This window comes from Coenobita brevimanus, chromosome 70 (assembly GCF_032717465.1).
Source record: "Coenobita brevimanus isolate Jiangsu-jjx chromosome 70, ASM3271746v2, whole genome shotgun sequence".
NCBI classification, from domain to species: domain Eukaryota; kingdom Metazoa; phylum Arthropoda; class Malacostraca; order Decapoda; family Coenobitidae; genus Coenobita; species Coenobita brevimanus.
In genome coordinates, this window is record NC_137023.1 from 50,290,432 (window position 1) to 50,317,931 (window position 27,500).

At 41.5% G+C, this 27,500-nt stretch overlaps 1 protein-coding gene across 1 annotated transcript in view; it reads right to left on the reverse strand.

The window, feature by feature from the left end:
* Positions 1–27,500, reverse strand: part of LOC145406310 (GATA-binding factor 2-like) — a 295,630-nt gene that overhangs the window by 107,055 nt on the left and 161,075 nt on the right. The window contains exon 4 of the mRNA XM_080277474.1: positions 1,906–2,031. Within this exon, the coding sequence (XP_080133600.1) occupies positions 1,906–2,031 (126 nt within the window). The remainder of the gene's footprint in view (positions 1–1,905; positions 2,032–27,500) is intronic.

Genomic DNA, 27,500 nt, shown 5'->3' on the forward strand with positions numbered 1-27,500 from the left:
TGATATAACATCATTATATTCCTCTTCATTTTTAAGAATTTCAGCGTCCACATACTTAAGGCATTTCTTTTAGATAGATTTCAGTACTTCTCAGAACAGACACAAAAGCTGCAGAGAAAAAACAGTGCTGAAATCAATATGAAATCCCCTCTCACCCTCTCTCCGGCTCACCTCCCCTAATCCCACTTCCCGTTCCCTATTTTCCTCACTCTCTTATCGTCCCGTCTTCCCCGACACTTCCTCCCGTTATCTGGTTATCAGGGAGAGCCACGTGTATGCCGCTGATACGAGGAGGGTCAGGCAGATTATCAGAACACCTCCTCTTCCCCTCCTCCGGTTTCTGGCGCCTCCCCTCACCCCCTTCCACTCCCCTCTGACCCACTGCCCTCTGCCTTTCCCTCTCTACCCTCTTTCTGTCTGTCTCGTCTCTCTTTCCCTTTCAATTTCCCTTTTGTTTTATATTCATGCCCATCTCATGATTAATATTCTATCATATACTGTACGCAGACATCTCATGTTTAACCCTTCCCTATCTCTGCCCCTTCCCTCCCTCCTCTCTCTCTCTCTCTCTCTCTCTCTCTCTCTCCCTCTCTCTCTCTCTCTCTCTCGTACTTCTTTCGTTTTCGCATGCCCCCCTTTGGTTCATATTCATCTTCTGTTCCTTATTTTCCGGTTAATTACTCTACTTAGCCAGTCTTTTGCTTATGCTGTTATCCCTTTAGCCCTAAGACGTCTTTTGTACCTTATTCTCACTAAATCTAGAGTTTCTGTTGACTGTTAACATTTTTTTTTCCTGCTCCTTAAGTCTCCCAATCTTTTGTTATATTCCCAGTTCTCGTCTCTGTCATTCTGCATTTCTTTTCCTGCAATGCTCAGCTAAGAATGTGCTTAAAATTTCCCCATCCATTCAGTGGTGTGTAATGAATTTGTTACCATCCCTGAAACAGCAGAAGTGGAACGAGTGTGCATAGAAAAGTCTTTCATAGAAATGAAGAGAAAGGTAAATTTCTCACTGGAGTATATCATTCGCCTACCAGCTGTTGCATATGATTCAAAAACTGCGTTCATAGATAAACAGACAGACATGTTATAGAAAATGGAAAACTATACTGTATAACCTGGCTTCATATTCACTGCTTTGGTACTCACGTTGTGCAGTTTGTAGTAGAGGTGCAGATACACAGACAAATAAATAGATACATATGTTAACAAATGGACAGAGAGATAGATAACTAGAAAAGCAAGTTGACAGTCATATATAAAGACAGATAAACGATAACACAGCTAAAACAGGATCAGTCCACACTCAACCGTTGCTCAAGTACTCGCGCTGTGCAGTTTGTATTATAAATAGAAAGATTGGCATGACAGGTAGATAGGGAAACACTCACAGGTAAATACATCTGTAATCATGTTCAGAGGCATTTGGAAAGATAACACACACCTTGAGCACTGTCACTCCTTAGGCATGCTGTGCTCTGGCATGAAATTATGTTGTGTAGTTTGTATGAATAGTAGGGGCCGAGGGGGTTACAGACAGACAGGCAGACATTAGGTAGGAAGAAAGACTGATAGATGGACAGATAGACAGACACAATGCCAGACCGACAGGGCACGCTGATAATAATATAAACAGGGGAATAAACACTGCCACTCCTTACGTTTAGCTGTGGTACCCATGTTATGCAGTTTGTAGTATAGATAGATAGACAGATAGATTAATAAACAGATAAGTATATAGATAGACAAATAGACTGATTGACTGACTGATAAACAGACAGATAGACAGACATACAGAAGATAGATGGATAGATATATAGATAGGTAGACATGTAAAGGCACATTGATAATTACATAAACAAGGATAAAACACCGCTCCTCCTTACACACAACTGCCGTACTCACGTTATGCAGTTTGTAGTACAGGCCACATGCGTTGCACACGGGCTCGCCGTTCTGGTTGCGCCGCCACAGGGTCGTTGTTGTTGTCTTGCAATTGGCGCAGCTGGTGCCCGCCCGCCGCTGCGCAGACTGAGGATGGGGAGAGAGAAGTAATGTTATGGTTCTGCGCAGATTAGAGATGGGAGAGAGAAGTAGCAAGTATCAAAGTTCCTTCATTTTTATTTGGTTGAGGTCATGCTAATCTTGCACCTTATTTTATGTAGCTCATTGGCAGAATAAGACAGTGCAACGGCTCTGTCCTCATTCCATAGCATTTCCTCATGACTAGCTTTGTATTCCGGTGTTAATCTCTTATTATAACCCAACATTTTAGATGAAGAGATGGCAAGCTTAGGCAGAATTAAAGTGGACAGTAGAATCATGGGCATAAGACTGCCTACTATTCAACTACGCCTACTTCACACTTACTGTAGGACATATCCTTCGTTTTCCTCCCTGACGTAAAATATCAAAGCATATCAACTATGGGCAGAGAAGCTTGCCAAATTTCTCTGAGCTTAGGAATATTAGCCAGCAGTGGGAAGTGAGAAATAGAGGAGGTGAAATTTTATACTTTGTCTCTGATCGTATAGTTGGCTCAGTTTATTCACAGGTATATGCAAACTAAAGACAGGGCAACGGATTTGGCAACTGTGTACAAAGACCAATTGACGATTTTATGCAGCTTTAGAGAACCCCATAGCACTGACAGAATTAATGAATGCTAAATATAACCCATCAATTTCCAGAATTTTAAGCCTTAATAATCCCCTGAAGACAGGAAAATAAAAATTAAGAGGGTTGAGGAGTGAGGAATATGTGGGAAAGAGGATTAGTGTTTATGTTGTTCACTTCATATATATATTTCATGGAGGTCGTTTGAAATCACATATTTTCTTAGCGTCAAATTTTTCAATTTTCTTGTGATTTACTTGGGTTTTTATAGGCTATGTGGTTCTGGGAGAGTGGATTAAAATGGCTAACGCTGCCAAGCCTGTTTTTCACAGATCCCGAAGAAAAAAAGTCCCTTGTCTTGACTGTTGATAGGGAAGGATAATGCTCACGTACAATAAATACAGTTTCAGTAGGAGGGTATAATTCTTACAAAATATGTGATACCAGCCGCATTTTCTATACCGTGATGCAGAATACATACCATCGTTACGTTGATCTGAATCAGTACATTTTTTACATTATATGAGCCATAAGAACTTCTATGTATTTTTGGACGTATTTTAGAAAGTAAATATATAAAACTGTAAACAGTGATAGTACAATATACAGTAGTGACGTGTATTATGACAAAGCCTCGGTGTATCATACAGATCACAACAAACAGAAGTCGTCCATTTCGTCGATGGCATTTTCCTTTGACCTGATTGGGCATGAGGGTTGTAAGTCTGACTTCAGAACCTGCAAGAAATCAAGATGATAGAATCAAACACCATTATGCTGCATTAAACCCGGCGTCCTGTACATTCAACTGCACTTTATCACTGAGTATCGTGTTGCCCGGACAATGCAGCCAGGCAGGGAGGGGGGTGGGAGGGAATGGGGGAGGGGGAACAGAGGGAAGCTTAGAGGGGGAGGAGAAAGGAGAGAAGGAAGGAAGACTTAGAGGGAGAGGAAGGGACAGAGGGATGGTGCACAGTGCTAGGGAGAGTGATTTACAAGTGGTGAAGAGGAATAGAATGAGGTCAGAGAGAGACAGAGGCGATGGTAATCGGGGAGAATGTGAATCTGGCTGAGTTGAAAGAGAAGTGGAACTTCGGGATAAGGAAAGGAGGGAGGAAAAATGTAAAGGAGAAGAGAAAAACGGTAGGCCAGAACTGATGAGAAGAAAGGGAGAATGTGAGTGCTATGCAGACTGAAGAGGAAATAAACTTGAAGATAAACAGACAGTAAAGTGAAAATTAAGAAAACAAAACATGAACTACAATATAAGAATAAAGAATAATCGAGAAAGAAGGGGAAAAGGGGGGTAGACTGAAGAGAGGGAGTAACTGGAAATGAAGGAGAATGTGAGGGTAATGTAAGTATAAAAGGAGGGAAATTCTGGGATAAGGAGATGGGGAGTAAGGAGGATACAAAAGATTAAAAGTTGGGGGAGGGTGATTTAGCAATTATATATATATATATATATATATATATATATATATATATATATATATATATATATATAGATAGATAGATAGATAGATAGATAGATATACACACACACATAGATAGATAGATAGATAGACAGATATACACATATACAGATGTATACTGTACGTAAAAATATAAATGTATTATATCAGAGAGAGAGAGGGAGAGAGAGAGAGAGAGAGAGAGAGAGAGAGGACAGATAGTGCAAACAGACATCATTTCGGTAAGGGAGCTGGCATGAGGAAGTAGGGAGAGTAATAAAATAAAAATTATAAAAAGGAATTGGAGAAGTAAAGGATTAGGAAAAGCACACAGCATGAAACCGGAGAAGAGAAACATTCTGATTATAAAGTTCTTCTGGACACAAGAAGAAAATCCTGTAACGGGAGGAGAGTTTTATTTTTCCGAATCTTGGCACAGGCCTGACAGCCTGTTCCCTGAAGCTTAGCACTCCTACATGCCACACACGTAACGAGTCACCACTTCGGCACTCCTACTCACCGTCCATACCGAATAGGCCTACACGCTGAATACGCTGCATTATACTGGACTAATATACTGGTTATAGGAAGGGTGTTTGTATGGCATGTCGGTGGTCCTGCTGACGATCAGTAAAATCTGTTTGAACGATCGAGTCAAAGCGTTCTCCTTCTTATGTGGGATCGAACTCACTACCTTCCGGACAACAGACAAATTCTCTTTAAAAAAGTGTTTATAAAAAGATGACAGAAACTACTGAGAACATAAGGACGAAATGGGATAAAAGCAGGCACAGAAAATGAAGTGAGAACAGAGAGGGTTGAAAATAGAAATTAACCAAGTAAAATATTAAGATGAAAAAAACAAAAAACAATAAGCAGTATACCAAGCAGAAGAAGGTGTAACTGTAATGACCAAAATTGTTAACTGACCAGGAAAAATGTGAAGTTGGAGAGAGAGGGGGGGAAAAAGAAGAAAACCGGAGTAGGTGTGAGGGAGTGTTAAATGAGTTGATACAGTAGGCGAGATATTAAGTGTGAGAGTGTGATGATGTGCAGGATTAGGAAGCCTGAGAAAAATGAGCAGAAATGTTGTAGTAAGTACTCAGCGAGGTAAATCATCACTAAGAAGCTTCATCCAATCAAGTATGTAATAGAACACCTGCAATGGAGAGATATTCCGTCGTCTGCGAAGAAAAGAAGTGGGTGGGAGGGAAACTATCATAAGCCTCTTCATCCCTAATTCATCTATCCAATTCCCTTCTTAACCTCTAGGTGAGAAGTGACGTCCAGCGTGTGCAAAATCGTTAGGTGGTAGCAAAAACAGAACAGTAAAAATTTATGACGTCCTGAAAGGGCTATGGAGATTAGATGGGACTGGATGGAACAGGCTCACATCCAAAAATCAGAGTGGAAGAAGATATGGGAGGCTGTGGCCCTGCAGTGGACTGATTCAAACTGATGATGATGATGATGATGATAATGATGATGATGATGATGATGTCATTGGAGACAGTTTTTAGCCATAAGATTAAGCAAGAATGTTCTTTTCGTGAACAAAAATAGTAGTAATAAAAAATCTTTAGGCAACAAAATAAATTCCATAATGATGTCCTCGGGCCGAAGGAATTAACAATGCGGCACCCGCCTCTGCAACGACGTGAGAGGCATAGGCAAACATGAGAGAGAGAGAGAGAGAGAGAGAGAGAGAGAGACCGCAGCGACACCTCAGTCTCGTGTCCGCGGTGTCATCGGGGCTTCCCATGAATATCAATTATCAATCTCCTCTCACCGGCTCACTTGATCGAGAAGGAGGGGGGGGAGAGGCAAGGGAGGTAGGAGAGAGAGGGAGGCTGGAGGGAGTGGAGGGAAAGAAGAGGGAGACAGGAGGGAGAGAGGAGGGAGGGGGGAGAGACTGGAGGGAGGGAAGGAGGTAGGAGGAACGGAAGGAGAGGGAGTGTGAGACAAGAGAGCGTTTAATAGGGTAAGACTATATTGTGAGAGTTTAGCAAGAGAGAAGAGGAATGATGGAGTAAATGATGGTGGGAATGAGGTAGGAGGGATATAGGTGGAGGAGCGGGAGGGAGACAGGAGACAAATGGGTGTGAGACGACGAGAGCTGCGAGATGAAGAAAATAGATGGTGGGGTTACAGTGAGAGGTTGCGATAAAGAGGGGTGGGGGGATGGGGAGATAAGCGAAAGAAAACAAGGAAAGGATAGGGGCATATGAGGGGTAAAGAGAGAGATGAAAGTGAAGCGATGGAAGGGAAAGCCTGACCACGGGAGAGTGGAGGTGAGAATAAGAACGAATAGGAAAAGATGTGGTAATGAGAAGGGGGGAAGAAAGGTACGAGAAATAGAGAAGGGAGAAGGAGAGAGAGAGAGAAGAATGAGAAATAATGGAGGAGGAAATAGAGGAGACAGGAAAGGAGAGGGAGACAGAGAAGAGGAAGGGGGAGAAAGGGGAGGCGAGGGAGTATGGCACAACGAAAGAGCAGGGAAATCATATGACGGGGAGAATATGGTAAGGGTAGGAAAGGGTGTGGGTATACCGTGGGATATTAGGGAAAGGGAGGAGGGAGCGGAGGGAAAAATGGAGGAAACGAGAGGGAGAGAGGGAGAAGGGAGAGAAGACATAAAAAAGTGAGAGAGAGAGAGGGGGGGGAGAGGAAGGGGACGAGAAGGGAGGAGGAAGAGAGGGGGAAGAGAGAGGCAATAGGGGGAGGGAAGAGAGACACGAGAGCAGCGTATGTCAGCGATCACAACCAAATTAGTTCGGCCTGGTGCTTCCCCTAATACCACCCCAACCCCGCTACTCACAACACCCACCCCTTATCTCCTCTCCCACACCATTACCCATACCAAACCCCCTACCCAGTACTCCCATTCCCCTTCATCACTTCATTTCGCTGACTTATTTTGTATAGTCTTGCTTTATTTATACGATTATACTCTAGTTAGGACGGATCTCTAGTCGTGAAGGAGTTAATGAAAGCTGTATCTAACAATTATATTTACAAACGACTGTCCTAAGGTGAAATAAATCGTTCGAAGTTGACAAAGAAAATAAGGCAATAAGTAATGCATCATCGGAGTGAGAGAATTTACTGCTGTGCCCCAGTGATGATGTATTTTGCAATTTATATTGCTGTCTCCCGAACTTTATCATTGAACTTAAGGGAGACATTTCGAACTGGATAAGTCAGATGTATCTCGCCTAAGGCTGAATAGAATCATCTCTTGGTTAATTGACGAAAAGCTAAAATACAACATTGGACTGAAGGAATTAACTCTCTCAGGATCCTTTGTGTCCCTCTCAGGTGAGTAAAATCGCCTGGTGTTAGCTGCAATAGAATCCTGCACCAGAATTATCCTGATCGTGACAGAGTTAATGGTTACCGTATTCCAAGTTCCTGTGACTATAAAATTGTCAGCCATATCTGGCATATAGTAGTGGAGCTGTTCCCGTCATGAGAGAGTTAACGCAATCCCAAGCCCCATGAGAGTGTGGAAACGAGGCAAGGCTACCGAAGTGCAGTAGGGTACATGTAAGGGTGGGTGACCGGCTACTTCCCTTGGTGGCAGTGCATGATAAAAAAAAGTCTTCAGTCACTTCTTGGGGATCGAACCTGTGGACGTCCATCACTCGTACTGGGTCGCCCTAACCACCAGACCACAAGGCCCCTGGGATAATGGGGTAGCGTGGTGGCAAGTGCGAGGGGTAACTGTCCGCACGCGATGATCAATGGGCCAGTTTGGTGGCGTTTATAATGGGCTTTCCACCCCTAATACGTCATCCTCAATTAACTCCCGCGCCACGCTGATTTAGATTAAGTTAAGTAGTCGGTGGATATATATATTTTTTTTCGTACGTGTTTTTCATGCGTGGGAAAATACGGTACTTTTATCTATGTCAAGTGAACTGCGTTGAGAAAAATAAAGATAATATAAATGCCGGTCTATCGTCCAACATATATATTTTAATGTTTTATCTTCTTGTTTTTACATCTGCTGCTTTGTGTATGTCAGTCTATTTATTTCATCTACTTTAGTCTCTGTGTTTACCTGGCAATTCATCTATCAAACGATACCTTTCCCCGTTCTGTTTAATCATTTCTATTATCTGTCAGTCTTTCTAGCTACCTGTATACTAATCTATCTTTGTATCTGTCTATCTGTATACCGATCAGTCTTCTTATCTGTCAATCTGTACCCATCACCCTGTCTAGTTTTCTGTCTGTACTAATCTACATCTATCTACAGTATATATTTGTCTAGCTGTCTGTCTATTTATCTGTCTGTCTGTCTCTCTGTGTTTATCTATACATCTCCCTGCCTATCTCTCTAGCCATCTATCTATCTATAGCTCCGTCTTTATCTGTCTATCCATCTATCTATCTATAGCTCCATCCCTATCTGTATATCTATATATTTTACCTATCTGTTATTTCATCTACCTTACTATCTATCCTTTCATTATTCCTTTTATATGAATCTCTGTACGAGGGGAAAGAGAGAGGCTTCCCCCACCCACCTACCTACACACACACACACACACACACACACACACACACACACACACACACACACACACACACACACACACACACACACACACACACACACACACACACACACACACACACACACACACACACACACACACACACATACATCCCGCTACTTCCCAACTATAAATATCAAGAATCCTGTTGGCTAGTAAAAGCTGTTTGCAAATGCTGGGTGAAAGTCCTGACACAGAGAAGCACTAGCCAACACAGGGAGAGATAGGACGATAAGCGGAGAGAGAGAGAGAGAGAGAGAGAGACAGACAGACAGACAGAGACAGAGACAGACAGACAGACAGACAGACAGACAGACAGACAGAAGGACAGACAGACACACACACAGAGAAGAGAAAGACAGACAGATGGGGAATGGGAGGGTTTGGAATCTCTCTCTCTCTCTCTCTCTCTCTCTCTCTCTCCAAAACTCAGTAGCCATTCTCTTGCAAAAAAAGAAATAATGATAATAATGAAAAGCGTCCCACTACACATCCTCCTTCTTGTCGTCCTTTCCTACTTTCCCTGCTGTTTTATTTTTCTTTTTATTCATTGTTTTTCCTCGTTGTGTTAGATGTCCACATGGTTCAGGTTTTTATAGACACTTCTCAGCTTCCATGTCTTCCATTATCCCAATCTCCTTCCACTAAGTTTCTTTTTATGATCCTTCTATATTTTTTCTGTAGTCCTTCCTCGAACATTTTTTTTTATCTTTTTTTTAACACGAAATATTTAGTTTCTGCTTGTATTTACACTTATTCTCACTTCACTTTTTTTTTTTCCTTAACCCTTCTGGTGATCCGTCAGCAAATATTAACCCTTTAACTACAGGGAACGACTTAACAATCTATTTCAGGCTAATCCCAAACTACTATACTCCCACTGGGGATGCTGGAGGGGGACAGCTTCTCGCGGTGGCATGGATAGCTTCAGTTACACAAACGTCCAGCAACTCCTTCCCTATTTCCCGAAAGGTGGATTGTGGATAACGTCAGCAACAACAGTAACTCCGAAATGTAAATCCTTTTGTAGGGCTGAAGGGCTAAAAATCTTCATGGATTTAACTCTCTTAATGGAAGTACGATTCATTTATTTCGCAGTTATGCTACCAGAAAATTTTACTATACCGCCATCATTACTTACTCTCTATCTTCATAACTCTCACACTTTCTTTCATTCTCTTTCCTTGCCTCCTGTCACTGCTTTTCCTACTCTCCTTTTTTCCCTTTTTCCCCATCTCCATTTTCGCTTCTTTCTCCTCCTCTTCACCGTCATCAGCGTCACATCCTCTCCCTCCTCCTGTCCTCATACTTTCTCCAGGCTTTTTCAACATATGTCTTCCCTTCTCCTTTTTCCCCATTTCTCCGTTTCCCGTCATCACCTCCTCCTACTTCTTTTTATGACTGTCATCGCATCATCTCCTCGTCACCTTCATTTTCACTCAGTTATTTCGTTTCTCTCCAGAATCCCGTCATCAGCCTTCTTCATCAGCATCTTCCCCTCCTCTCTCATTCCATTTTCTTCTCTCTCCCTCCCGTCACCTCTTTCTCCTCACCTTCATCATCATCACTCCATCACCGTCTTCTTTCCATTTTTTTTTCTCACTTGTTGCTTACTTATCCTATTGTATTCTACGTTACCCTTATCTCTTATTTTCTTCTCCCTTTGTTCTCCTCTCCTTCACCATCATCATCAGCCAAGTACTCCCTCTATTCACATTCCATAGATTTTTTTCACTGTCTTTCCTTTGTTTCTCCTCTGTTTCGTAATTTATTCATTTCTTCTCTTCACCCTTTCCTCGTAGCATTCACCCCCTCCTCTCATTTTTTCCCCTTTCATTTTCGTCTTTCCCTCTCCTCAGTTTTCTTCCTCTATCATCTTGTTTAATTTCCCCCCCTGTTCTTAAGTTTCTCCCATTCACCTCTCTCTTCACCATTATCTCTCTGTCTCCCTCTTCTTCCCATTCTTTGTCCATCCTCAATTTTTATTCTTTTCGTCATACCATCAGCCCTCTTCCACGTATGTCTTCTCTTCCCTGTTCCGCCTTTTCTTTCATTTCTCCCCATCACCTCTTTCTCCTCCCCTTCACCACCATCATCACCCCATCTCTCTCTTCTTCCCCTCTGTGATGACGTCTTCTGGGCCAGTGACCGCGAAGAATAGGGGCGATAACACGAAAGGAGGAAATAAAGAGAGTCTGATAATTTAAGCCGCAAGGAGAATACCGAGAGAGAGAGAGAGAGAGAGAGAGAGAGAGAGAGAGAGAGAGAGAGAGAGAGAGAGAGAGAGAGAGAGAGAGAATTATTTAGGTCAGAAAAAAAAAATTGCACAGGCTCCATAACAAGGAAATATATCACAAATAATAGCACAATGAACCACTACTTTACCCATTATTAAAAGAAATTTCGGTACTTAGCAAAATAGTGGAGAGTTGCCATAATAGAGGAGTAATAAAGGAAAGTTAGACGGGAGGAGGCGAGGGAAAAAAAGAGAGCAGAGGAAACGAGGGGACAGAGAGAAGAGGAAAGGAAAAGAAAGGACGAATAGAGGAGAGGTGCAGAGGGAGAAACGGGGAAGAGAGATGGATGAGAGGGGGGAGGGAGAAGAGAGAAGGAGCAGAGAGATAGAGGAGAGGGAGAGAATAGGAAGAGAGAGGCAGAGAGAAGAGAGGGAAAAGGAAACAATAAACACAGAAAGAGAAGAGAGACAGGAAGAAAGGAGAGGGGATAACTGAGAGGAAAGAGGAAGGGAGGAGTTGGGAGGGAGGAAGCAGACTGCATGAGAGTGCGGGAATAACAGATAGGATAGAGGTAGATAACCCTCTCATGGTCACCTCAAATCCTATCCATCTATCTATCTATCTACCTATTGCCAGACGCCTTGACCGCGTTAGGGGTGGCCACAAACAAATTCCCTCCATGTCGCCCTGTCCCCCACCATTTCATTGCCCTGTTCCTAGCTTACACGAACTTCAGATCCATTTACTATTATATTTTGACCAACCTGGATAATCTTACTCAGTAGGAGGGCCCGATAGCTTTAGTATAGTCCTCACCAATCCTCTGATGATAGCGTCAACTCTGACATTTTGCCTAGGATGATAACAGACAATTTCATTCAGCTGGAAGTGAATCGTGGGTTCGTGATCGTGATGAGGGGAAATCTGAGAAAAAAAAATACAAACCGCAACAAACCCTCCAGTACGAAACAAGGAAGGAAAATGAACAAGTAATGACCTGCCTGAGGAGGAGGAGAGCATCATGAATGATATCGTGTAAGTAAACCATCATATGATGTCTAAGGTGTTCCATTCCAGTACATAGGTAAACTGGTAGGCGGTAGAAAAGTAGGACAGGTAGAGGAAGGACACTGAGGGGGGAATACGGGTAATGGATGACTGGCTTTAGGAGGAAGAGAGGTTCATTAATTATATTTGGAAGCGAAACCATCGCCACTAAGGTTTTCCACCCCAGCAAGCAGGGAGCCTAGTGGTAGCTGAACACGTGGGAGAGGCCGAGGAAGGAAACTGGGAGGGAAGAATGAGAAGTTGGTATAAAAGAGTAATAGAAGACACTGGGCGAAGACGGGTAGAAAGGAATGTAGGTGCAACCGTGTATGGATGGGTTAACAAAAAAAACAAAAAACAAAAAAAACAGAGTGGAAATCAAGGTAGATAGCAAGGATAGGCAGGACAGTTATATAACCAACTGATAATGGGAGGGTTAAAGACATCTCAGCTTCTTCCTTGTGAACTTCTGTCACCCTACCACAGCTATCATTATCCATACTACTGTACAGCACACACTTTCCCTAACACACTACACCTTCTCTACCACACCACACACCTTCTCTAACACCACACACCTTCCCTAGCACACCACACACCTTCCCTAACACAGTACACCTTTTCTACCACACCACACACCTTCTCTAACACAACACACCTTCCCTAGCACACCACACATCTTCCCTAACACACTACACACTTTCTCTACCACACTACACACCAACCTCACCATATCACATATCACCCGTCACCTCCTCCCCATCATTCCCCCATTCGCTAACCACCTGTCATCACCACCACTTTCACTGCCACAAGAACAAGGTACCCTCCCCCCGTTTCCTATCTCCTAACCCAGTCTCTCCCTTCTTCTTTCCCCCATTACCTCTGTCTCCTCCCCCACCCACCCTCAGCTCCCCAGCCCCGTCCTTCTCTTCATAATTGGGGCGAGTGGGTGGACAGGCAGCACTAACGAGATTGCCCCATTATTACCTCCTCTCAAACAGTCATTAATCATTCGCCCAGCACACACGTCTTCACCGGCCACTGCTAGACAATCCTCGGGTGTTTGGAGGACGTGGGAGTGTATCGACGAGAAGTGGACTTGTGGATTATAAAATAGATTTGTGGATTATAATTTTAAGTACTCGTTTAGAGCCCTGTTTTGGATGGTTGGAGAACGTCAGAATGTATCGATATGATGGATTTTTCTTTTTCTTTCATACATTCTACTCTTGGATTACTAGACATTGCTAGGGTGTTGAAAAAAGACGCGAGAGTGTATCGATGTGAGGGGGTGTATTTTCATATTATTATTGTTGGTGTTACTATTTATTTATTGATTTGTTTATTTAAGTAATGGATCACTAGACAACCTTGATGATGGGAGAACGCGAGAGTGTCTACGAGAAAGTGAACTTCTTTGTTATTTTTGTACATCTTAATACTAGATCATTATTTAAACCTTCCTTTACCAATGGGGAACAACTTAGATGCTGGCAGAACGTGACAGTGTATCTACGAGAGGAATGGACTTGTGTATTATCTTTCACTGCAGATATCTTTTCACACTGCATTTGTATCATCAGGTAGTTTGCATGGTAGGAGAACGTGAGAATGCATCGATGAGAAAGTGGAATTATCTATTACTATATTACTTTGACTATTACATTCAGAGTACGAAAATATCAGTTTCTAACACACACACACACACACACACACACACACACACACACACACACACACATTTTTTTATGATTATGAGGACACTGATATCAACACCAAAGCACAACATTCCCATATGAATTGGCAATAACTTACAGATCTGAATTCGTATACGATAACTGATTCTATCTTGGTTACTGAAGCAAGTAATCTTTTTTTTTTTTCTACGTCCTGTTTTTTATCCATTAGAAAATTCACATGGTTTCCACAGAAGACTTAACAAACAAATAAAGTGATCAAGATTACAATATAAAATTGTATATTGTAATTAGACTGATTTGATACCTGAAAACCTATCAGTTATTTTACCACGTCCTGCCTATCAGTATGAGAACATGCATTTTCCGTAACTCGTCTAATGTAAGCTTGGTCTGAATATGAATTTAAAAAGTCATAAATCCTTTTTGGTTGTATATTTTGAGCTTCATGAAAACGAATTTATTTGTGACGGAAGTGGTGCTATCACGCAAGATCTGTTTCCTGAATGTGTTAATTTTCTTGCACTCGAGGAAATTACGTTCGATATCGCGGCACAACAAAACCAGAGGAACAAATTGATTAATGTTTACTGAACTGGAGTGAAATGTAATGTTTTTTAATCAATATTGCCTTCTTGCCTCGCAGTGGCTTATTTTATTTCTGTTTTTGTCATCACTATTTTTTTACTAACTTTTAGGAAAGAGTAGTAACCTACGTATCCCATGACGCTGATGACATATTCATTAGTATATTCTTTTTAATCTCCAAGAAGATGCTATTCAGCTTTAGAGAGACTTTTCGATGGGGGAGAGAAATTATATAGCCTATCCTAAATAAAATCATTCAGTACCTTATAGTCCTGATACCCTTTCTAAATTCTAAATAAATCTGGACACTGTAAAAAATAGCTAAAGAATACATCACCAAATTGAAAGGTTGATCGCTGAATCCAAATATGATATTCTGTATTCCATTTTAGTTAGTCTAGATTATTTTCTTAGGCTGTGGATAGACATATGTCAGTGTTGGATAGTCTCCAATAACCCTTTCATCATTTGATTTCTCTATCCATGTTCGGTATAATTTTCTAAATGTAGCAGGAATGAAATGTAGTTATACGGCATCGGTTTAAATTTATTAGGGCGCGAAAAAAATTTACTGTTTTATGTTAACCTACATTAGACGGTTTCATTCAGCCTAGGAGTGAAACCCCTTTTATATCAGTAACTTTTTCAGGACGCCAGAAATCTTAATAATGTTTCCATCAGACAGTTTTTAATAAGCTCAGGAGTGAGCAGCATACTCTTAGCCAGGATTTACCACTCCAGTCAGATGGTGTTTTATATGTAAACATATATATATATATATATATATATATATATATATATATATATATATATATATATATATATATATTATATATATATATATATAGATATATATAAATATATATATATATATATAAATATATATATATATATATATATATATATATATATATATAGATAGATAGATAGATAGATAGATAGATAGATATATATAGATAGATAGATAGATAGATAGATATAGATAGATAGATAGATAGATAGATAGATAGATAAATAGACAGATAGATAGATAGATAGACAGATAGATTGCGGTGCTGAATAAGACCACCTTCCTGTGGTGTCATCGATACGAGTGGATGGTTTATCTACCTAGTTATACAAGCGTTTCTCATCTACTTCACTATCCACCGAAAGGATGATGGAAGCCTGCAGAAGGGCAACTAAAATCTGCAGTCCAGCGGGTTCGAGTTTCTGATGAGCCTGGAGCCACAACAGTAACAACATTACTATTTTCATGCAGCATTATCATCTCAAGGAGACTTCCTGTAGTGAAGGGGTGGTCAGGCAAAGCTACAGTACACCTGTCTCTCCTAGGCTTGTTCAAAAAGTCTTTCCTAAGCTGAATAAAGCCGTGTGAAAAGATAATAAGATAAATAAGACGTCATCGAACTGAATAAGGCCAGTATCACAAACACAGAGGTACTGGAGAGCCTTGTACAGTAACACTGAGTGCAAAGGCGTCTTGTATGTTTTGTTTTCTTTCGCCAGACGAGTTTCTTCATGCTATGAGAGGCTCCACGAACTGAAAAGGTTATAAACTCTCCAAACAGATTTCCTTTAAGGTGGCATATTTTTAAAGTTTTTTTTTTTTTTATCCCATCGCCAGACAAATTTATTCACATTAGGTATTATTTGTCATATACTGTAGATTCTTTATGTACTATTCAACAGATATCCCAGAACAATGGGGAGCGATGTTTCTGACGACAAGCAGGAATAAGTACAATAAAACAAGGTAAGATGAATCTGCACATACAAAATATCTCACTACCTGGGAACATTATAAAACAGTAAATACGGGGATAAAAGGACTAAAACAATACTATAATGAGTACCTCGTACAAGGTGACGTATTCTGGTTTCTTCTTGTTATCTTCAGACAGTGTAATTCATCGTGGGAGAGATTCCTTCAGACAAGAGGGTTTATATATAGTTTTAAGTAATCTCTGCATTAAAGATCTCTTTTAAATTCAGCAGAATCGTCTGGTATCCGCACAAACAAAATAAAAATTACGTCTTTGGGCTGAAGGAGTTACGCCCGCTAGAGCGCGGTTCCTTTATCCCTAACTTAGCATCAACTATTTCAAATTTTCCCAAGATGTAGTTCCACGTGAAATTGATTAACTCTACTTTTATTTTCATTCATACTACTACCAAAGATTACCCTCTCCAGTCCGGTCTTAAGTTTATTTTTGCCACAACCCCAAAATGATATTCAGCCAGGTGAAGAGACTTTTTTTTTTTTTTTAATGGATTAAAGAATGCTTGTGTCTTATCCCTCCAGTACGAAGAGTTTCTCATAAGCTGAATGCTATCGTCCGAAGATAGCGTGACTAAACCACAAAAGACGTCATCCAACTGAAGGTGTTAAAGTAAATAAATACAAACACACACACACACACACACACACACACACACATATATATATATATATATATATATAGATAGATAGATAGATAGATAAACAGATATAGTTATCTTCTATGGAGACATGCATATCCTGGAAATCTGTTAAACACATACACTGATATGACTCTCTCTCAGCAGAATAAAATTGCCTGGCGTTGTCTCGAATAAATACTTTAGTTGTCGGATCGTAAGACGGATAACTCCCACATGACTCGCCCCAGGGTAAAGAAAATCGTCTGGCATTAGGTAGAGTAGGAAGCTTGAGTTATCCTGGCATAAGAAGGTTAAGATCTTAGATAAATATGGACACAGTTCCCACACCTCCGCCCCCACCCCCACCCCCACCACCCACGCCCCTCACACTGCACCCTTTGTTGAGCTTCCCCAGTTTTTGGCGCTCCTCCACCCTACCCTTCCCTCGCCTCGCTGGCTGCCTGAGCGAACGGGCTTGAACTCAGGAGAACGTAAACCAGGGATCCTGACGTATGTTGAATGTGATGCTTACAGTGTGTTACTATAATGCTGACCTGTATTAAATGCGATTCTTAGAGTGCAGTGCTTAAAAATAATGAGAGAAAGCGCTCACAACAAATGCTTAAATCTTTATGGCTAGGTTCTTCAGTAATCTGTTTAGGCTACCACAGTGCATCTGAGTGTCATAGGAACCACTGTGTCAGTTGGGAAAGTTCTCGTGATTTTCTTCAGCTAAAGCCACACGATCTTAGTCAAGAAGTGAGTTAAAGGAACCTGAAAATGTTAGAAACTTAGAGATAAGGGGCATGCAATGTATGCTTAGAATACAAAAGATAAATAAGCTTGGGTATGATATCGAAAATTATTGATTAATTTGTATGAGAGAGAGAGAGAGAGAGAGAGAGAGAGAGATTGTCGTGTCTTAGTGTGTGGTGATTGATGAAATGGATGGATTACGCCCTCTATAAACACACTTTCAGCATGTTCACATAATTCACTCACAGACTGCATCGCTTGTTATCAAGATGTATTTATGGTATTCACTGAAGGCATAACGCTGAGCGACTGATAAGACACATTGATTATTTTGCAAGCATTTTCAGAATTTATTGATAATGTTAATGTTTCTGGGTCAGCGTTAAAGAAGCCGACTCCAGTCATTCGCATTCTTGCTAGAACTGGTGTAAAACATATACTCTGGGAGAAGTAGCTGAAAACATGTGAAATACGATGAAACTGTTCACACAGAATGAGTGTGTTCGATCGTTTACCTGTGTCGCACAAGGGTAACAGGGAGGAGCAGATATAGGTGACCTGAGGGGACAGGAGTGAGAGGGAAGGGTTGAGGTATGCGTTGGAGAAAAAAAGAAAATAGTGTTAGTACACCTTGTTATGAGAGGAGTCGTAAATTCCGTGGTATTAATGATGAGGAGGTTTAAATAAAACACTTCTTAAAGAAAAAGAAGGCTAGGAAGAGAAGGCAAGCAAGAATGCGCGTCTTAATTGCCTTGACTTGCGATTCAGATGAACAAAAATTGTATTAAGCCTCTTCACAGGCAGCATAACCACGAAAATCTCTCTCTCTCTCTCTCTCTCTCTCTCTCTCTCTCTCTCTCTCACACACACACACACACACACACACACACACACACACACACACACACACACACACACACACACACACACACACACACACACACACACACACACGGGACAAACCACAAAGGGAGAGAGGAACACTTGCAAATAGGAGAATCAGTCCCACATATTCCCACGACGATGCTGTGTCTGTGTGGGTCACCTTACGGGGTTGTGTCTCCGGTTATATCGATCCAGTCTTGTTAGTGCTGGAACGATGAGTGGGGAGGAGCATAGGAGACCAAGAACTGATGGTACAAGGAGGGAGGAGAAGAGAAATATGGTGAAGAATAGATAAAAATAATGATGGGGAGGATCAGGCGAATTAAAGAAGTAGACGTGCAGAGAGGAGCAATTTAATAAACACAACACCTAGGAGAGATCCAGGGAAGAAAAGAAAACGGAAAATTCAAGGGAAACTATTGAAAGAGAAATTTGATGAGGTTAACTGTATTTTAGTTTCATTCATGTTCCAGTAAGCTATTACTCCCTCTGGGGTTTAAGTGGCCTTGGCTAGGCTACTGAGTTATGGGTATTAAAGCAAGGGTAACCAGATACACACTTGAAGGGCACTTTTGCAAGCGCTGAAATGCATTTTCCCTCTGGATATTGGAGCTTCCTCAGGAATATAGTGAATCATTACGTAGACTATCAAAAACAGGTTTTACGAAATCCGTCATCCTAATTCATGTGCACATTTTATTTGTCCAAATTAGGGTGTAAACCGAATCATCATCAACACAACCCTAACCCTAATTTCCACCTTAGAGGTGGGGCAAAGTAGGATCCACAGGCAAAGAAAAAGAGCTCTCTTAGGTAGTAGATTATCAAAGAATGTGCATTGAAATGGGACACACAGTTGATTTTTTCTGTTGCTGATACAGTAGCAAGAATTGTTTACCAATAAACATGGATACAAAAAACTTTTGCAACAATCAGAAACAGGTGCTTGATGTTTGTTTATATGGTGAGATCTGTCAAAGCATTATCCTTGCTACCGTCAGATTATTGTAGCCAGTTTAAGGGAGATCCGTCGTAGTGAAGAGGATATTAAGGAGCGAGACAGAGAGAGTGAAAGTGTCTTGGTGCCGTAACAAGGAGAGATGGGACGAGAATTGATGTGGCGAGGTTGAAAAGGGTGGAGCATGGGAAGGGAGGGGAGGGGAGTACTGGGGAGTGGTGAGGGAGACTGGATGGTGGGGAATGAATGAGCAGAGCTGGAGTGGGGAGGTGGGGTGGGATGGTGATCGGTACTGAGGCGGAGAGGGAAGGATTAGACCTGATGTGCAGAGGTGGAGAGGGATGGGGTAAGGGGGTTGGGGTGGAGCTAAATGGAAAGAGATGTAGCTGGAAAGATGAGGTGGTGTGGTATTAGTTACTGAGGTGGAGCGGCGTGGGTTAATGAGGTTATGGCGAGGGAAGTTACTGAATTCGTGTGGGCTGGGGAAGGACGAAAGTAGGCACAGTGATATGAAGAGGTGGTGCGAGGTTAGGTGGAACAGGGTGAATGACCATAGTATAACGGAGTGGAAGTGATAGAGTCGTGGAGTGGAAAGGGTAACGTGGAGTCGGATGGGAAGATCAAGAGAGAGAGAGAGAGAGAGAGAGAGAGTGTGTAAGGCTGAGTGAGGAAACATGAGGTGGAATGAGGTGAGGTCATAATGGGTGAGACGGAGAAGGAAAGAGTGAAAAGAGATGAGGTGGACTGGGACAAAGTGGGCGATGTACAAGATGTGAGGTGAGTTTCGGGATGTGTGGGGTAAGGCAGGGTGGTATAACTTAAGGTGAGGTTAAAAAGAGGTGAGATGGGGTAATTTGGGGTGGGGTGGGGTGGAGCGGGATGGGGTGAGATGATGTGTGGAGTGAGTTAAAGTGTGGCGGGGTGAAGCGGGGTGGTGTGGGATGTGAGGTGAGGTGGAGCAGGGAGGGGCGAGGTGAGGTGATCAGGCCAGGACACCAGCAGTCACGCCCTCAATACCCCTCGTTAGCCCACCCATTGTTACCAAACACACCCCTACACCCCCCCCCCGTCTCTCTCTCTCTCTTTCTCTCTCTCTCTCTCTCTCTCTCTCTCTCTCTCTCTCTCTCTCTCTCTCTCTCTCTCTCTCTCATGTTTTACCTCCACTTCATTTTCTCTCTTTTATCCCCTTCCCTTCTCATCGTGGCTGAATCATCCTCCTATTAACTCACTTTTACTCTTGCTTTGACGCAGTTTCTTTCGTGGGCTTTAGAGACTGCGTGGCACCCCGTCCTTAGCGATTTATATCGACACTGCATATTCTCTTCTATGTGATGTAAGGGGAAAGTTTTTTTTTCCCTGTTTGTTTTATTAAAGCCTTTCTTTGGTGTGTTTTGCTGTGACGGCTCATTCTGCCGGTGTGAGGAGCGCAGAAATTTTGTGTAGCTTTGTGAAATTACTATTCAGATTATGCAATCACTGGGAGTAAAACTCACGTATAATTTAGTAAGAAGGGGTAAAGGGATGTAGTAGGCACTGGTAACGGTCACTGAACCGTTCCAGAAGGACTCAAGAATGTGAATGTTTGATACATGGACCACCCTGTATACCTGTCTCGTAAAGACGTAGTTTGCATTAGTAATAAAAGTGAGAATATTAACGAGTCATGTTTAGAGAGAAGCTGGTGAGAAGGAGGTTTCTATCAGAGTCACAAGAAAATACTGAAGGGCCATATGAACAGCTTCACATGGTGGCACGAATATAACAGAGTGGGTCCATTGTTGGGTATAAAAAAACCGTCGCTCAACTCCCTACAACTCTTCATGAGGATTGTGGTCTGAAGAAGATGAAGAAAAGAAAGAAAAAGAAAAAGAGAAGAATTTGATGATAATGACAATAATCATGATTATCATGATGATGAAAGAAGTTAGCAAGTAGTTTCCTGTGATAACGAGATACTATTAACGTGCCGAGCGATAAAGAAGTTGAACTGAAAACAAAGAGGTGGTTGGAAACCTCCTAAGCGCACGAAAATACATTTCTTCACCGATCATTCATCCCTCCTTGTTTCGTTGTATACCTGGTAGTCCTTTTTCCTATTTTCTTTCTGTTTCTCATTTAATCTCCCTTCCGAACTGACAGGGTTAGATATAACATTCATTAATCCTTTTGTATATATTTTATTCTTGCTACTGCTAGATTGGAAGAGATCTCTCATCGAGAAGAGGTTAAAAGCAATCTCCGCAACCTCTTCAACACGATGACTGTTAATTTTACTATAATTCTTTCACCTTAAATTCGTCCTTTTGCTGCTTACTCGTATTTTGTGTAGCTCAGCTGAAGTTGCATCCACTGTGCCATCTCTCCATGCCTTTCCCCTTGCTACTCGGGCATCTGGTAGCTCTCACGATTTGACTGTCACACTGTCATATTGCAGAACTTCTGCCTATCAGAATTCCTTTATTCCCTGAACTGCTTCTCCTTGTAACTCGCTTCCCCAAATTAGCTTCCTCCCAACTTCAACCTACAGGAGCTCAAGCCCAACTGTTTTTAAAAATTTTATGAATGGAGGACACCTTTAATCTGGTGCATGAATTTTTGATATTTAATTTTCTTTTCTTTACTCTCTTCACCTGTAAAAAAAAAAAAAAAAAAAAAAAAAAGGGCTCTATGACACAGTAAGGTAATGTTGCGGTTCTACTTCCTTTCCACAGTACTTCTCCTGCCGGGCATCCTACTCTAGCGCCAATCTGTTGCTTAAATGAGCATTAAGACTGAGAGCTGGCAATTATAGGCCAAGTTAAAGTGGAAATGGTATAACGCTAGACCATTATATTCAGACTGCGAGAGACCCCTCGTTGTGAAAAGGCAAGCCATTTCCAACCCCGCTGCATTATATTTGGCTGCACTGTTTGCCACTCACTCTGTCTCTAGCTGCTCTTGCGCTTGAGAACATTATTATAAGTTTCATAGGAAGCCTCGTCGTACCTCTTCCTTAGCGATTTATTTTGCATATTACACCTTGATATTTTCTTGTTTGGTTTCCATATCGGTTTTATATCGACAATACTTTGGGTCAGTAACATGCATTGTACAGAATAAATCGCAAAGGAGGATATGCTACGAAGTCTCCTGTACATTTTAGAATGCTGCTATAATCGCCCTACTCGTCGTCAGCATCAGTGTCCATCAGTGTAGTGTCCCGCATGGAGCTGGTAGACTCTATAAAAAAGAGCAGAAAACTTTTATTCCCTGGCGCTTGTGTTCTCTCTGTCCAAGATATGCTACAATACCAGCACTTTTACTTGCCATTCTACATGCATTTGTCCCATGCCTTATCGCATTTGCATTTCTGACTGACTAATATTCATATTGCTGTTAACCCCATCATCCTGATTCTCTCCTAAGAATATTCTAAGTTTAACGAAACCTGTAGACGTTAGCAAAAGCTAAGTATAAATTATGCTCTCGGACTGGAGGCGTCAGTAGTGATTGTTTCTAATTACTTTAGACCAGTAATTTGCCTTAGACCGAAAAATACCATTTATTGTTTTCTAGAATAAAAGTAAAACTACATCCTAGCAATGAAATGATTTATGAATACTTTTTTCAATTCCTTTAGCCTGAGATGTCCATCAACAGTTGTGTAAAATCGTCCAGTTTTCGCCAAGTAAAATCTAAAAAAACACCCTCGAGCTAGAAGGGTTAAGAACCATCACTTTCTCCTTCTACTCTATTGTCTTAGCTCTTTCATTGACTGGCCAGCTTTTCTATACCCTCCCTACACACCCATGGCTTCTACCCTTCACTCTCCCCTTTCACTTATATTCCTACCTGCCCCCGACCCTAACCTACTTCTCTCTTAATAGTCCTACCTCAGTGCTCCGTATCCTTCCCTGTCAGCCCGCCTCATACACCTGTCTCCGTTCCTTTCTTTCATCACTCGGCGTCTGTCTATCTTGGTACACGAACGTCTCCGGCAGAAAAACTACATGAAAATCTACCTTCCGGTGGCTCCATTAGGAAACATGGCATTGTTTTACCTTGGATGTAGCGCGTCACACTGTCTACATTTCCAGGCATAGTGACAGGTAGGTTCAGAAAGGTTATCGGAGGTCGGGACGGTATACTGTCTGCTGTCTCAGTCATATGGTAATTTTTGGTCTTCTGTGGTAACTGGATGCATGAAGGTCTACTTCAGAAATTCCTCAGAGGATTCACCCTTTGCCTTCAGAGAGGAGGCAGTGCGATTTTAAGAGTTGGGAAGCATAATATTCTTAATACCATTGCTTTGAAAAATATAAAGATACGCAGTGCATTATGAGAATGCAAGGTCAGTAAATAGCGACAGGGAAACGCTTCAAGTATTTGGATAATATGATGAGCAAGGACGAAAATACAGATGATGAAATGCATGAAAGAGAACAGTGGAAAACGAAGATTGCAGATTCACGGAAAGCACTGATAAAGAATAGATAAGTGAGCATGGTAAAAAAAAAAAAAAAAAAAAAAAGTAGCAGCATGGCAGTATTGTGATCACCTCTAATAATGGAATCGAAGCTTGGATCCTGTTGGAAGGACACGAGTCAGGTGTAAGAGCAGTGGAAATAGGTAATTTGAGAGAAGCATTTGGGGTTACTTGGAGGGAGACAAATGAGGAAGTGAAGGGGCATTGTATTGTTGATGTGGATGTGCTGGAAAACATTAAGAGGAATGCCTTTACATGGTTTAGCCATGTGGAGGCAATTGAAAATAAGAGATGACTAGGAAAGTGGATGTCACTGATGTGGAGGGGGAGGGGTAGTGCGAGGATGAGACTGAGAAATGGGGTGGAAAGGTACACGAATGGAGTATGAGTTAAAGAGAGGAAAGCCTGATGGCGGAAAATAGGGTAACATGGAGACAATTCGTTTGTGGCCCACCATTCCGGGATTAAAGAGTCTGAATGCAGATAAGTAGGCAGACACTGATAGTGCATGCAGTTTCAAGATGGATTAAAGGAAACAGCAGCCCATGAATTAGTTGTGAGTTAGGAGGATCAGTTTTCATGCCAGTACTTTGATAATGCATGGTCACTGGTGGTTTCCTCCAGTGTATTAAAAACGCATTGCAGTGTACATGCTAAGTTCATCTACGCTGTGAATTGATCATGTTTGGTCGTTATTTACCTCTATGGGTACTCGGATGAAAAAAAAAAATTGTGTGGCAGAAGACATTCTTAAACGCAAAAGCAGGACGGTGGTGGGGAAAGGGTTACAGAAGAAATTCATCTTCAAGTTTAAATTACCCAACCTTGCGAAAAGTAAACCCAGAATTATGTTTAATGTTTTTGGAAACACCTTAACCCTTACATCATTACCACAAAAATATCTTTACCATCAGCTTATCACCAGAGAAACACCATTACTGTCACCCCATCACCACAGGAACATCTTTGCCCCCGCCCCATCACAAAAGAAATACTATACTCCATCACCAAAGAAACACCTTTACCCCACCCTATCCCTATGTACAGAAACATCTTTACCCCAACCACATCATCTTATCACTACAGAAACATCTTTACCCCCTCCCCATCACAACAGACACATCTTTACCCTCACCCCATCACTACAGAAACATCTATGCTCCCATCCCATCAACACAGAACACCTTTTTCTCCTAACACAGAAACAACTTACCCCCACCCCATCACCACAGAAACTCATGTACCCCCACCGGAAACAATTTTACTCTCACTCCATCAACAGAGAAACACCTTTGCCCCAACCCATTACCATTGACACACACACACACACACACACACACACACACACACACACACACACACACACACACACACACACACACACACACACACACACACACACACACACACACACACACACACACACACACACACACACACACACACACACACACACACACACACACACACACACACACACACACACACACACACACACACACACACACACACACACACACACACACACACACCACCTTTTCCCCCCGACTCCTCCACCACTTACACACCAGGAGCGACTCATGCATATTCACACAACTCAGTTAATCAATACCACCACCAACACAACACACCCTCACCATAACCACTAAACGCCCGTCAGTCACCAACGCAGCACCCAAAACGCAACAAAGCACCAAAGCACGCGCGCGCGCACACACACACACACACACACACACACACACACACACACACACACACACACACACACACACACACACACACACACACACACACTCACTTTCAGGTCACCAGCACATTTGTAAATCATCCTGTACGTGTCCCCATGGTTAATTGTAATTCCATTTAACCCCTACAGTACGATAACACATTTTTTGCAATTCCCTGGCGATGTAATATACCCTATTGGAGAAAATGGTTAAAGAAGGGATGAATTAGGGCTTAACTGGCATCTTAGGTTCGAGAAATCTCTCCTGAGCTGAATGGTTCTCCGGTGGCAAGACCATAGTGTCATCATACTGAAAGGGTTAATCAATAACATCTAGGACAGACCTTCGGCACTACCGTCACACCAATTTTATGGTTCTTTCACCTTAACCTGCCCAGTTTCATGTCCTTTTTCAGCCTTTTTTCACCAAGTTCAGTCGCAGGAAAAAAAAGTAATGGCTTTATATCCTGTCCATATCACTCCTTCGTGACTATCATCGTATTGTTTTGTTAATCTATTGCTACAACTCAGCATTCTACATGGAGAGATGATTTTTTTTTTGCCATATTAAAATGAAAAGAGTATAGTAACCAACATGATGCTATAAACACATCATATTCTGCTAACTATAATCAGAACTCATTGTTTGTTCTACCAAGCCAGTTTATTCACTTTAAGAACTTTTCGAATTGGAGGGGTCACGTACCTGTATGTTTCTTTATCATGGGGCTTTCTTTAACTGAATGAAATCGTTTGGTGGCAGACAGAATAAATGACAAGGAAACCGTCTTAATAAAGAAGTTAATCCATACGTCTCCTTTCTCTTTTATCACCTCCGTTCCTTCCCTTTCTCTCTTCGTTCCTTCTCATTTTATTGTCTCTCCGTTTCTCCCCATCTCCATTTCTTCTGGTTTATCCTCATCTCCTCTCTTTGTTAATCCTCATCTCTTTCACTTGTCGCTTTTCCCCCATCTCCTGGCCTTTTCGCTTGTATTCATATCTTTCTTTTTTTTTTTTTTTCATCTCTTTCTCTCTTCTTTTTTCCTAATATCTTTTTCTTTTTGGTTCTCCCAATCTCTTTCTGTCTTCTAATCTCCTTCTTCCTGACTTCGTTGTATCTTAATTTTCTTCTGATCATTCTCTCTTGGTTTCTCCCCGTCTTTTTCTATCTTCGTCATTCTTCCTTTCTGTCTCTCTCTTCGTTTTTTATCTCATTCTTCTTCGATTTTTCTCATCTCTTTTTTTCCTTGTTTTTCTCCATCTTTCTTACTTTGTTTTCAGTCTTTCTGTTTTTGTTTTTCTCCAAGCTCTTTTTCTGTTCGTTTTCTCCATCCTTTTCTCTCTCTTTTTTTTTTTTTTTTTTTTTTACTCCGCCAACGGATTTGGAGGAGGTTATGTATTCACCTACGTTTGTCTGTTTGTCCACACTACATCTCCAAAAGTTCTCAATGATTTTCAATGAAATTTTGCGGAAGAGTGGGCCATGGGTCAAGGAACAATTGGTTAAATATTAGGGTGGTTAGGGATCCTTTGTATTCCACACAATATCTCAGCGGATCCGATCCGGATCCTTTTTAATGGCAATGGTATTGGCGGAGGTATGCTCTCTCTGAGTACTTTCTAGTTTGAAATCAAAGTCTTCTTTTTTTTTTAGTCTTTTTTCTCCTTCGTTTTCCTTTACTCTCTTAATCTCCCTTATTTCATCATCTATTTCTCGTTATCCCTCACTCTCTCTTCATCCCCCGAAACCCTTCTCATTGCTTTCTCCATCTTTCTCGAATCGCGTCTCTTCGCTCACTGCTTCTCACACCTTCCTCTTCACCACACTGCTAGTGTGCCAGGCCTAAATTTGGCACTGATGAAAACCTTTGCCCCTCAACTACGAGGACAACTTTTACATTTTATCCGTGTCATTCCTAGACAGTTTTCTTTAAATAGAGATTTTTGGAGTAGGAACGGTTATATACAACTGTCATTAATCCCTTTACTGCTAGAGATCTCTCCTAAGGTGAATAAAATCATTCAGTGTTGGCCATATTAACTCCTTCAGACAGATGACGTATTTTTCTGTTTTATTCTTTCTTTCTTTTCGGACGATATTCT